At 38.7% G+C, this 13,658-nt stretch overlaps 1 protein-coding gene across 2 annotated transcripts in view; it reads right to left on the bottom strand.

Moving 5' to 3' along the window:
• The window catches only part of SLC35F4 (solute carrier family 35 member F4), a 297,066-nt gene that overhangs the window by 4,042 nt on the left and 279,366 nt on the right, over positions 1–13,658 (bottom strand). For both annotated transcript variants that reach the window (XM_058293369.1, XM_058293370.1), the window contains exons 4-6: positions 11,326–11,545; positions 3,341–3,466; positions 1,175–1,367 (exon numbers count right to left, since the gene is read on the bottom strand). In XM_058293369.1, coding sequence (XP_058149352.1) covers positions 1,175–1,367; positions 3,341–3,466; positions 11,326–11,545 — 539 coding nt within the window. The remainder of the gene's footprint in view (positions 1–1,174; positions 1,368–3,340; positions 3,467–11,325; positions 11,546–13,658) is intronic.

Genomic DNA, 13,658 nt, shown 5'->3' with positions numbered 1-13,658 from the left:
TTTTAGGCCTTCGAAAATAGAACCCAACAGTCCAAGAATTAAGGTTTGTCCCTTCTCTTAAGTGTGTCCTGTTTTATCTAAGCCTTCCTCATTAGGGGCCCAAGTTGGGGTAGAAATAGATGACCTAATGCCCTTGTGGGAACAAAAATAAGGACATTTGTGTCCCAGGAATTACAATGCTCTACTGTTTCAAATGATATCAACTAAGCAAAGAAGGCCAGCTAAGATTTGGCAGATGTCCTGCAGGTTGAGCATGTTAGGTAAAAATAGACATAGAGGGGTAGAGGGGGCTGACCTTGGTAGTATGAAGAAAGAGGAATGAAGTGAAAATGATTTGGTTCTGTGTAAACAGATGCTGAATCATTAGGCTGTTGTTTTTCAACTGCTTGGTGAGAGAAGAGCAGGCTTGTTATTTTTCATGCTGTCACCTGAAGTGACAGCAGCCCCACAGCTTGAAAATGGGAGCCCCTTGGTTGCTCAGGTGGGGTAGACAGCCTTCAAATTATAGGTGACTGAGAGAGAAGACATTAAAAAGACCTTAGCTGCCTTTTCTTGGCCAACAAAGCCCAGTTCAGACCTTCATCTTCTCTCACCTGGTGAAGGCTTCCTATCTTAAATCCATTCTCCATACTCAGCCAGAGTGAGCTTTTTAAAATGCAGACATGAGCATGTCACCTCTCTGCTTAAGGATTTTTGAAGAGGATTTTAAGTCCAAACTCCTTGGGGTGACTCTCTAGGTCTTTTATGACCTGCTTCCCTCTTGAACCTCACCTCCTTCCTTCCCCATCCCTCTGCACCAGGTGTTCTAGACATTTTGAATCACTTTGAGTTCCTTGACTGCTCTATCTGCTCTCTCACCTCCTTCTGATACACCATGGCACACATGGAAGTACATCATGATGGATGGATGAGGCTGCTTGAAGATCAATGCTGAAGGGGCCTGGGCCTCTAGCTGCACACTTTAACCCATGTGGGGCACACCAGTTGCATAGTTCTGAGCTAATCAAGCAACAGCCTGAAACGAACCTTCTAAACATTCAATATCATAAACCAATTTCAGGTTAAGTTTGTGAAATAGAGCTACCCAAGAGAACAATCCTACCATGATAAACTAAAAAATGCAAGGAAAGGCTGAATAACATAGAAATTGGAAGGCCAAACCAGGGCTACTTACCTAGCCACAGCCCTGCCATTCCACAGAGACAGCCCCAGGGCAAAGCTGCAAAAGAAGACCAGTGCTCCACTTTGGTGAAATACAGGATGACTGGGGTGAAGGAGATGAAGATTAAATTGAAGAAACCCAACGTGGAGACAAAGTGTGCCGCTTCACCAAAGTTGGCACTTCCAAGAAACATCTTAAATAAAACCTGGAATAGGAAAGAAGTTCTTTTAGCCACACAGCTGAAGACTTTGCTCAGTCAGAATGGTGAGTTCTTTTGTTCTATAGTGACCTAACTGGCTGAGAATGTATCCTCCATTTCTTCTTACCCTGCCATCTACATGGCACTAGACAGGTTGTTGAGATAGGGAATTAAAATGCTCTATGGCCTTTGCATAAAATAGAAAATGCCATAAAAATGAATTCCTTCTGGTGTTGAAAACTGTTGGGGTACTGTATACTATGTTAAGAGCTGCCATCAGTGATGGGTATAAGGTGAATGACAAATAAGAGTACAGACAAGCCCAGAAAACTCTTTTGCAATTGAGATGCCATCAAGTCTTGCTTTGAAGCATGGGATTCATTTCATCCTTTTTTTTTTTTTTCGCTGTTATTTTGACAAATAGTGAAAATTAAATTGGACAGGGAGAGCCTATCATTATGTTGTTGAGAGAAATAATAACAATGCCTAGGATTTTTAAGTACTTTTCACTCTAAGCTTAAAATATTTTCACAAACATTTTGTTTATTCTCTGGATTAAAAAAAAAAACAAAACCCCCTTTCCCCCCTGATTATAAACCTGCATGAGGAAGACTGACAAGGAGAGAATGGTCATCTAAAGTCATAGAAGAGGCTTCCTACTACCTATTTCTTAATTTCCTAACCATTGTCTTCTATACTAATCCTATAACGAACAATTTAGAATGGACAGATCTTTTCTGCCTGGAATTATGGTGCAGACATGATTTTGTGCATCTTAGCAAATAGAATCTCTCTCAGAATGAATAAATTCTGTAATGTGGTGAGGAGGAGTCCCTGTAAAAGGCAGTGTACCTGGTAGCACAGCAATTCTAGGTACTGCTTTTAATTTTAATTGAACTTAATATTTTTTCTCTTGGTTGACACAATCAAGAGAACTTAAGCATAGGCTCACATTGGTCACATCAGACATCTTGGTGGAGGCTCAGTTGGGGGGCAGGTTAGACGCTAATGGCTATTGAGTGAACACTTGTCAAGCTTGTCACACAGAATTAATGGACCAGGAACTGTCAATATGGAAATAGACGTCATGCCTTCTGAGCTGCAGTGTGGTGAATAATCAGCACAGACATCCAGGAGGGATGCAAAGGACATTTTCAGGTTTTCAGAGAGTATTTTCTCATTGAAACAGTGAGAGAGATGAAATTGGAACGACACTTTAGATCATCCAGAAAGTTGGCTCTTAAAAGTAGAGCTTCGGGGAATAACCTTTTAGATCTGCTCTCTTAGTCCTCACTTCTGAAGTCAGGTGCAATGACTCTGAATAGAATTTTCACTGCTTACAGGGGGCCTTTAGTGGAGAAAGAATGATGAGTACTTAGAGCAGACACAGGGCATCCATCAGAGAAGAAAAGAGGTTCTTCATTATGGAATAACATGAACTCCTGTAGTAGGGGGTTAATATATAGCAAGCAGTGAGCTCGCAATTGACAGCTGGTTTATTATTCTAACACCTCTTTGGAGTTAAAGTAATGACCATAGATAGTTAACTTAAAGGAACATAAGGAAATGCCACAATTTACTCTGCTGAGGAGAGGCCTTTCTCTCCAGCCACTTGCTGATGGAAGGGCAGGGGGTATAGTAGAGCACTGGTTTTGTTGCTGGCCAGTCCAGTAACAGTCCAGAGTTTAAATCTTGGCTCCATTACTTCCTGGCTATATGACCTTGGGTAAATTACCTTAATTTTCAAAGCCTCAGTTTTCCTCATCTGGAAAGTGGGGATAAGTACCTATGCCTCACAAGCTTGACTTGATAAAGATAAAATTTTCTGGCAAGTACCTCGCACATAGCATGTACTAAATAAATGGTACTTATTATGATTTGAACACATCTATATTTTTTTCTAACCCAGGTTTTCTTTGTACTTCCTTGAATATAAACTATGAATGACAGTTGACTACAAAAGGAAGTGGACAGCATACCTTATATAAAGCAGATGTAGAGGCTGAACCTACTGCAAATGCTACTCCTATGATGGAATCAGCGTGGAAATTATCTGCATACGCCATCATGACTATGCCGGTGATTGCCATTATTGCGGCAACTATCTGTCGAATAGAAGGCAAGGAAACAGAAAAAATTGAGGCCTCTGTATCCCAGAGCAAGCAATTCAAGACTTCATGAAAGTCGTTAAATACCTCCTCAAACCTAATCACTGTTGCTGTTTAAATGCAGGAAGGGTCAGTCCTAAAAGGAAATCAGAATGCTGAATGAGATGTCCAGGCATAGAATATAAAAGCTGCTCATGTTCTAATTAAGGGCTAGTGACTTTTAATTTAATTTTTAGCACTAAATGTCCATATTATTGACTAATGTCCATATTGGTGAGATAAGTTTAATAGGAAGTCACTGCTATATTCATCTATACTGGTTTCTTTTGCTTCAAATAATTCAACATACATTTTAGGCAGCTCCTTCAATCAATACAAATTTTGAAAATCTCCATATAACCAGGACTTGATTAGGGAGACATAATATTGATGCAGCTAAGAGGCAAAACATAGGTCAAGGGAAAAGAGAAAGATGAATAACTTCTCACAGTGATTGATACAGGAGGGAGCGGAGTTTGTGCTGTAGCTTTGAATATCAATGGAGGCCAGTTCTTCCTTTTGTTTACATGCAAATTAATTCTGTTTTTTTGTATGCCACAGAAGGATAATTCATTTAACTTTTCAACAACATTAACTGCATAAAGTAAAATATTCATAATTCAATGGAAGTCCTAATGGTTTACTGTAAATTGATATAATCCTTGGTATATTCAAAACAAGAGTCCACTTCCTTAATGAAATGCTAGTTTGCATCTGTTTCTTTAATTGCCTTGAACTGGTTTCACTGGAAAACATTTCAAAGCTACAGTAAACTGTAAAATAACAGTCCTGGCCTAGGGAATAATATGTCATTTCCTTGTGAAATAGTCTTATGACTTTAAAATCAAGATGAGATTTGTGAGAAATTTAAACATACATGGTGATTTTGTAAAACTTCAGTTCTAAGTATTCCCATGTAAATAACTTCTTCTGTATTAAGCTATCCACATACATTTTTGTCAGCTCCTGTAATAGCTCTTCACCTGTGATTCTCCCTCCCCCCCCCCCCCCCCCCCCCCGCCCCCTTGGACATTATCAATGAATTGTTCATTACAACAAAATGTAGATCTTTGACATGTAACTGTAGACTTGCTTGAGGCCAGTGCAAAGTATGCTTACAGTGACACATATAATTTAGATGCTCCTAAAGCAATTCTTTTGTTAATGACTTCCCAAAGCAAGTGCACGGCTGGTTTCAGAGCAGCTCCAGTCTAAAGCGTCCTTTATGAAAAACAGCGGGAGTACTTGAGAACAGACGCCGACATGTCAGCAGTGAAAAACCATCTTCATAAAATGTTATCTGGGAGGCTGCTTGGTGGGAGGTATTGCCTTGCTGAGTGACTATCATTTTCTCTAAAGCTGCAGGGCGTGTGTTCTAGTTAGACTATGCCTCAACCTATAGGGAATAGAATTTAATACACACACCATGAGGTGTCAAGGAAAATTTCCAAACAAGGAGGAATAGACTCATAAATAAACATAGTGAAGGAGTTATCTAGATAGGGAAATTCTGTAAAGGTTATCATTTTCTTTGATTTGGGGATTTATAGTTCAGCTAGGGATTTGCAACAATTCTCTAGGCAATCTGATTTCAGAGAAATGAAAAGGGGTATCAGACACTGACATTTTCTGCTTTGTGTTTAAACAATGCTCATGGGTTAAAGTATTCATGTGCACATTTTGATTTCCCTCATAATTCAGAACTTGTAGGCAATAAAGGTGGTTAGTATTTGTCTTCTTTTGGCCGAGCATCATTTGTGCTTTCTTTCAAATAGACACGTGAATGCTTCAAGACAAGCTTAACATAATACTGTTAATTCTAAATAAACTTTAACATGATGTGCTGTTTAGTATTTACAATTCTAAAAAGTATTTATAATATCTATGTAGGTGTCTGGGATTAGGGAGTTGTGGAAACAAACAACCCAGAGGGAGGAAAAAAAACAAAAGGAACACTCCAATATAATGTCTGGAAAATGAGGAGCATCTAATATGATTTTTCCCAAGAAATGACCACAGTTGGGAGAACTTCCTTTCTTGAGTCAGCCATTAGTAAAAATATATAGGCACAATATTTCTATTATAATTTTTTTCAAAGTAGGAATTGGATATGGCCAAAGATTACCTAAATTGTATAGCAATTCAAAATTACAACCATGGTAAGCCTCTTAAACTCTCCATTACATTTTACTTTATATGCCTGTGAAAATATTAGCCTGGACCACTTAAATTGACATGTCAATTACTCCAGTGTCTCTTTCAATTGCCTTCAGGGAGAGAAGCATTTTCACTTCAGGGGGCCAGATAACACTATTTGTTAAGTTCTTAAATCATGGAAGTCTGAATATTTGAGATGTTAGATTCTTTTCCATGGTATAAGCAATAGTTTATAGATTATATAGTAGGTGTCTAGGGTGGGGAAAAGGAGTGGATGGGCAGATAAGCTAAATTATTTGCTACATTTTTATTTAAATTTCACAAATATCTGATAGAAAAAATTCTCTATGGCCATATTTTAAGTAATTTTCAATTTATTTCTTATCCACACAGTTGGGACTATGGGGAGGGATCTCAGCTTATCTAGAAAATGCAGGAAAATGTTGGATGGAAGTCCTTTTTGGAGTAGTTGTTTGTATGATCCCAGAGTGGCTCTGCGTGGCACTCTTGGTTTAACTGCAGAGTAAATACTCTTTAAATTTCCAGAGAACATATAGCCCAAGCATAGATCTGAGTTACCTGCCTTTTCAGAATCAGTCATCAAGAAGAATTAATAGTCTATTCTTCTCAACAGAAAAGCCCAAAGCTACTCTACTCAAGTTCAAGTTCAGGATATTGAAAATATGTCTGCACAAAGCCAAGCATGCCTCAAATATTTTGTCAAAATGTAAAATGTACTAATTCACATGGTGATAACCAACAAAACTCTTCTGGAACAAATTAGCATCCATATGAGGGCTTTCTACTAGAAATGCACCATCAAGTTATTCTTCCTACTTGTCTTTGGAAAAACATGGCCCTTCTCCTAACCTATTCCAGCCTCCTAACCACCCAGGGGTGTCTAAATAAGATGTAGAACCCACCACTACCATCATCTGAATCTGGTTTAGGTGAGAATATTAATAACTGTAGTGAACATAAAATAGCCAACACCTCCATTTTTTTTCTGATCTCTGTAAGGGTTTGCCAGGACATTGAGGTGAATCTTCAGTTGCTTCTCTTCCTGCAATGTTCCTTCAAAGATTTCAAAGTTCAGAATGAGGGATCATAATCTAAACTTATGTCCTTATTTTTCCTTGAGGTTAATTCTGTTTCCTGAAACTGGGTGGAGCAGGGAGGGGCTTCATTGGCCTATACGGGCCCTTGAATCCCAAGCCTACACAAGCCCTTAAAGTGGAGGGCCTCAGTGCTACATTCCTGGCAGTGGCTACACTCAGGGTCAAGACTACAGATGGCAGAAGATTAGGTCAGGACACACATTAATAACTTGGCCAACGAGTGCTGCCTAATGATTCAAGTAGACCCACTGACTGCACCTCATTGAAGAGGTTATGGATTCCTTGTGGGCATAAAATCTTGAATCCATCACAACTCAGTTTTTGCCTCCTTTGGCTGTATTCATAATTTTTTGTTCTGCCAAGAAGGGAATAAGAAAGATGAGTCCCACTACCCATCCTCCACTCCCTTCTCCATGAAGGTTCTGGATAAAGGAATCGGATTCCGCACTGCTCATGATTGAACAGTTACTGCATGAATATTAACTGAAAGCAAGATGTAAGCAAAAGGTCATCTTGAATCTTATGTTGAGATGTAATATTAGCTGCTTAGCTCTAATGCCTTTTTCTAGAGAGCTCTGGAGGCAGACTGAATTCAAAGAAGTGAAGTCTAAGCAAGGAAAGACTCAGTTTTAACAGACATACTCCAGTCAGTCCTTGGTGGATCTCAGAAGGTTTCCCAAACAGCCATAGTTTGGGAAGAGAACTGCATAGAGACCCAAATGTAGCAGGAAAACATGTAGGTGCCAAGCTAAAGGGACACAAAATCATTTCCTAAATCTGCTAAGAAAGTTGGTGTCTCCTGAGCCATTCATTGCCCACCAATTTTCTCCATATGTATAAGGAAATTTAAAATGAAAAAGATTTTCAATTAATAATAAATTTTAAAAAAAGGGAGGTTACTAGAGTTGAAAGAAAGTGTTCTTGCTTTCTAGTCTGACTTCTGCTTTTCACTGGACTTCTACTTTTCATTGGAAATAGACACCAGAGACAGAAAGGAAAACTCTCAGCAAGTGGCTCATTTTCCTTGGGGAGAACTTTCTTTCATTAAAGTGGCTTTTCTGGTTCTCAGGAATTTGAGAACTCTAGCTAAATGAGACAGGAACTCAGAGATGGGAAAACACCCATCTGTGAAGCTGCAAGAGCTGGATGATCACTTACAACATATTTTCAGTTTTTTAAAAGTTATGATCTTTTAAAGAAGTTTCCTAATTTCCATGGGATGATCATGAATCAACTGCAAGCAACTGTTCATGAAGGAGCTCTTTTACCAACACACCAAAATTTATCAGCAAATTAGTTGAAATGATTTCATAATAGAAAACTAAATGTATAATAGATCACCTGTTTGTAATTCAGTTGATATTCCAAGGAAACAAAATATTAAGTTATTCAAAATGGATAATTAGTTTTTATGAGAGCATTGGTAATTCTGGCCAACTGGAGTTCCAGTTAAATCCATGTTACTGATAACATAACTTAAAGCATACTTCACTCTGCCCATGAATATTATTCTGAAATGAAAGAAGAGCCATAGGCAAGGTGATATCTTTTTACCTGAAATATGATCATTCTTGGGGCCAAGCAAATGAGAGTTATAGTCAACCAGCCATCAACAATTTCTAAAAAACTGAAGCTTTAGCAGAAGTCAGAAATATAAATTATAATTTGATGAATTAAAGAATGTTTTAACAGTTAAAAAAAAAAGAGTGGTTTAGAGGGTGGCATCTGGACGGGCTGTGTTTTAGATTATTTGTAGATGAAGGCAATAAGTAAGAGCTGCATTTATGTTGTCAGTACTCTTATCTGACTTCCTTTGATTTCTCAAATGACCTAATTATACACGTTCTCATTATTTCTCAGGAGGAAAAGAATTGCTGATATTGTCAAAAGGCAAAATGCTGAATATATTTTGTGCTTATCATATTCCATGGACTGACTATGGACATCATTAAAATTACACTTTGTCATTCTTCTGGAGCATGGCATTAAACACTTCCCAATATTTCACAGTAAGAAATGAAATACTTCTTGTCATTTAAATGAAAAATATCTGACTTCTACCAGCATGACTGACACTAATGCTTACTATTTTGCCATCTATGATGTCTTCTATGTTTATTAACAAGTTCTTATTGTCTACTTCTATCAGATCTTATCACTTACAGATGCTGTATTAGTTTCCTGAGGCAGCTGTAACGAATTACCACTAACTTGGTGGTGTAAGACAACAGTAATGGATTTTCTCACAGTCCTGGAAGATAGAAGTTCAAAACCCAGCAGGGTTTTAGGGGAAAATCCGTTCCTTGACTAGTCCAGCTTCTGGTGACTGTCCTGGAATTTCTGGACTTGTGGCTGCATCACTCCAATCTCTTCCATCCTATTCACACCACCTCCTCTTCTTCTGTGTGTCTCTCCTCCCTGTGTCTCTTAGAAGGACACTTGTGATTGGGTTTCAGACCCACAGATAATCCTCATCTCAAGATCTTTAATGTAATTACATCTGTAAAGGCCCTTTTTCCAAATAAGGTCATATTCACATTCTGGGGATTAGGAAATGAACATACCTTTGGATGGAAGGGTGGAAGGCCATTCAAATTACTACAGAGGCCAAATTTAAAATGGCAATGCTTAATAGCCTCCAGATATTATAAAACCAATCTATAATCTGTAATTTAAATGTCACACACCTGTTTTTTTCCCCTGACAGTCCTCGAACACTGTGCTTTTGCTATGACCTCTTGCATTGGTTAAGGCCTGTGGTTGAATGCATTCATTTACTCTAATTCAATTGATTTTCCCACTGATAAATCTGATAGTGACTGCACTGATTTCCTTTTGGTTATTCAGATGCCACTGAAAGGGCAGAAAAGCCTCCAAATCTCCTTTTTCCCCCTTTTCTTCCAAGACCCTGCAGGTATACATGGGCAGTCCATGGTGATGGTAGATAGTGAAGAGAGATGTCTCATAAGCATGCACTCATTTGTTATATCTTCAAATATCTATTGAGCCCCTACTTTGTGCCCTGCACTATCTTAGGTATTGGAAGTAGAACCAGGGCTGGCTTCATTGGCATACAACCTATGTAGAGGTACAGGCCACCTCCCCCATACTTAGAAAGGTCCTGTACTTGGTTTAATGTTCTGTTGTCACCATCCTGAAAATTCTTAATAATTAAAACAATTTTTGTTGTGTACTACGCCCCATGAATTACGTAGCCATCCTAAATGATGTGGTGAACAATATTCAGGGAATGTCCCTGTTCTCAAGTACTTGGTAGGGTTCCTTTTGGTGAAAGCCAGCACCAGTGTTCCAGGTATAAATACATGATCCTGAGTCCTTTGGGTTCTAAGATTAGTGGGGAAGGTGGTATTACATTAGGTATATTCTAGTGATATCTTGGACTGACTCACATAGTTTCTCATCTTATCTTCTAGCTTTCTACTTCCTGTTCATGCCAAGCTTCTTTTCTGTGCAGCATCTCCAAGATACAATTAGAATTTGTTAATTTGGCTACCAAAAAAAAGCTTTCAGAGTTTATGGCCATCATAAACTCCTCCTCTAATGTAGATATTAATTTCAGCATTGGGTGGGGGGGGGGGGGGGCGGGCAGAGAGCAAGGACCCTAGAATCATTGCCAACAAGAGCTATGTCTTAATAGCAAAATATCTTCCAAATATAATATTGGACATCTTTTTCAGAGGACATTAGCCAGGTGATGTTGATTTCCTAGGAAAAGAACTGGATTTCTTCTAAAGAATTACAGTCTCAATACTTGCATCATAGTGGCATTCCCAAATGTAGAAGCCAAATTATATGAATGAGAATAGGCTTCTTAAATCTGTATGGCTTTCAAGAAATCTATTTCTAACAAAGAGTAATCATACTAAAAAAAAAAAAAAATTAAATCCATGTTATTCCTGAAAGGAATAAACTCAAAACTGAAGTGGCTGGTAGAAGTTTAATGCAGTTCAATTAAGGATTTGTATCCCAAAGTACACATTGTTGCTTTTAGTTCCATTTCTAGATTAGTCACACTAGATATATAGCCACTTTTAAAAGCATTGTGCCATTACCGGTGACTTTAATTACTGTTTGGTAATCTTATCTACTTACACCAATATTAATTAAATCCATCTCTGGTAGGAAAAAAAGACCATGAGGGGGTTGTCCCAACATGGGTTGATTGAAAAAGCAAATCATCATCTTTACTGTGCCTAATTTTCTCAGACCCTTCTTTTCTGAGGACAAAAGGGGTTGATCACATCATTAATTCTAAAAATTAATTCTAAAAAAAGAGCTTATTTTCTCTGACAGTTTTAGTACCTCCTCTTAAAACCAGCTGACTACCCAGAAGAAACAACTCCTGTCTCCTTTCATGATGCTGTAACCACCTGGGCTTCCTAATGCATCTTCAAAGTTCAATTTGTACTCAGAACCAATGGGAGAAGTTTTACAGAAACTCCATGAAGCAAGGCAGCTCTCCTGATGCCAAGGGTCTACGACTAAGGGAGGCATCGCACATCGAATCAAGTGTGCCATTACCCTCACTCCCATGAACCTGTCTTTCAGCACAATCCACGACAGCAAGAAGACAAAGGCTTTGTTACAACAGAAAAGAGCAGAGACATCCGTGGCCGTCAGCTTCTTTAAAGCCAGTAAATACAGGTAATTGGTCAAAGTCCATAGAATAGAAAAGGGAGCAGTTCTTTTAAGAAAAAGCTTCAATGTCAGACCATCTTCACCAAAAATTCGACTGCATTCCCTAGGAAAGAAAAAGAGGTTAATATCCAGGCACTATTTGTGACACATCCTTCCTAACTCTGGACAGTGATTTTCAGGCAAAACCACAGATAACTCAAGGACCCATCCTTTGTATATGCAACATACTGAAACTAGTTTTATAACTATAGGCCACAGCATGTGCACAGGTTTCCTTGGAAAGAGCATAAAGCTAGGCCCTTTCCTGCCTAGATGTTCTCTCAAGACTGCCAGAGCAGCCATTCTGCTGTTTCTAAACATTCCCAGAGAAATCTAGAGAAATTCACAAATAGGTAGTGTCTGAAACAACTATGCTCTTGGAGAAGAGAGGAGAGTCTTCCCAGCGGGTGAATGCAACAGGGTCAAGAAGGCTGCTTCTGTGTGAATAGAATCCTGCTGAACAGGGGTCCTCATGTATCATGTGAAGCCAGACAGTTTTGGGGATTTTATTATTCCTAAGGCACTTTGCCTCTTTCTAATATATCTGTCAAACTGACTGATTTCTTTTTTCTTCTAGCATTTTTAAGACAGCCTCTGCAATAATCCCCAAATGGTAAAAATAAAATATAAAACTCAGGTTATCTTTATATGCAAACATTTGGCCATTTTGGAGGCATTGTCTGAACCTACTATGTAGAAATAGTCACTCTTTGATGTACTGGATTTCTGATTATTTTTATTATCTAGCCCAAACAATCATTTTACTCAAAATGATACATGCAGGCAATAATGGAAGTAGTACAATATTGGGCTTATCAGGCTATGGACTGAAAACAGACTTAACACTGGGACAAATTAGCTATATATTTTTTCACTCAGTCCTTCATGAACATTCAAACATTTATTAAACAACTACCATGTGCCAGGCTTTGTATATTCACGAGCAGTATAGATATCTTGTTCAAAGCAACAAGTTATTAACATTTACATATTTATAGTGTTTATAATAAAATATCTTTACACAGCTCTAGAGAGAACTGGTTTCTTTTCCAGCTGTTTCTGAAGAGAAGTAATTGTGCCTCAAAGTACTGCAAACCAAAGGAATCTTTAGCCAATGTTTGCCTCACATGTATGAATGAACTTACCTCCCAGGAGGGCTGTGTGGAGTGAGGGGGTGATTTAGTGATGAGGCTCTAAGCACAGGCACATGGCTTTAAATGTAAAGGCTCATAGCGAGGGTTGCTTTCAAGCAGACAACTGTGCTGACAATTGTGGAGCTGCGATTCCAGGAAGGTTAAAAATGCGTATTGCACACAAAGGAAGTTGTGTAGTGGTTTCACTTTCATGTGGGAGACAACCAAAACGAAAGCATTTAAGTAAAAACGAAAACATTATTTACCAGAGGAAAACTTTAACTTGAAAGAGACACAACTTCAACGAAGGAATTAAATAACCTAAAGGCAAAAGCCTTTTATCAAGTAAACACAAAATCTGTGTTCAGACCACACAGGAAAATGGATGGCCTCGTTAAAGCCCCACAGCCTTAGGTAGAGTCTGAATCTACATATAGAATGAGTGGCAGTTTTCAGCGTCCTGGACATGAGATTTATATTCTGTGCTTAAGAAGGGATGAATTGTGTGAAAAAGCTGGAGTTGAGAGTTGTAGGTTTATTCTGACATCTGCAAACACTAAATGCCGTTTTAAATATGTATTTCTTAAGAACCAAAGCAAAACCCGTATCTGGTTAAAGTCTTTTTCTCATTACCAGACCTAGCCAGTGAAGGTTCTTCTTTCCCAGAGCCCGCAGTCATGCTGGCCTGAGTGCTTCTGAACATAGACTCTGGATGCACATGAGGGAACTCTCCCAGCCCCGAGAAAGGCCAGCAGATGCCTATGGACAGGCAGAGCCCATAGGCCAAAGCTGTCCCGGGAAACCACGCTACCCTGCAGAGATGCTTCTCGCCTGGCTTGTCCTGTACCCCAGGTGTTCACTCCCTCACTGTGCCTCTTTCTTTTTCCTTCTTCTCTTGCTGTCAACCTTTTCCATAATTGTCACTACAGGTGCAAGAGTTGAAAATGTTCTCCATTCAAATATCAGATTACTTGTGTAAAACCTTATGTTATTTAAGCAATTTAAGCATTAAATGTTAGGAAATGTGAAAAGCAAAAAAAAAAA

This window comes from Dasypus novemcinctus, chromosome 3 (assembly GCF_030445035.2).
Source record: "Dasypus novemcinctus isolate mDasNov1 chromosome 3, mDasNov1.1.hap2, whole genome shotgun sequence".
Taxonomy (NCBI): Eukaryota; Metazoa; Chordata; class Mammalia; order Cingulata; family Dasypodidae; genus Dasypus; species Dasypus novemcinctus.
This window is presented reverse-complemented; position numbering and strand designations above follow the sequence as displayed.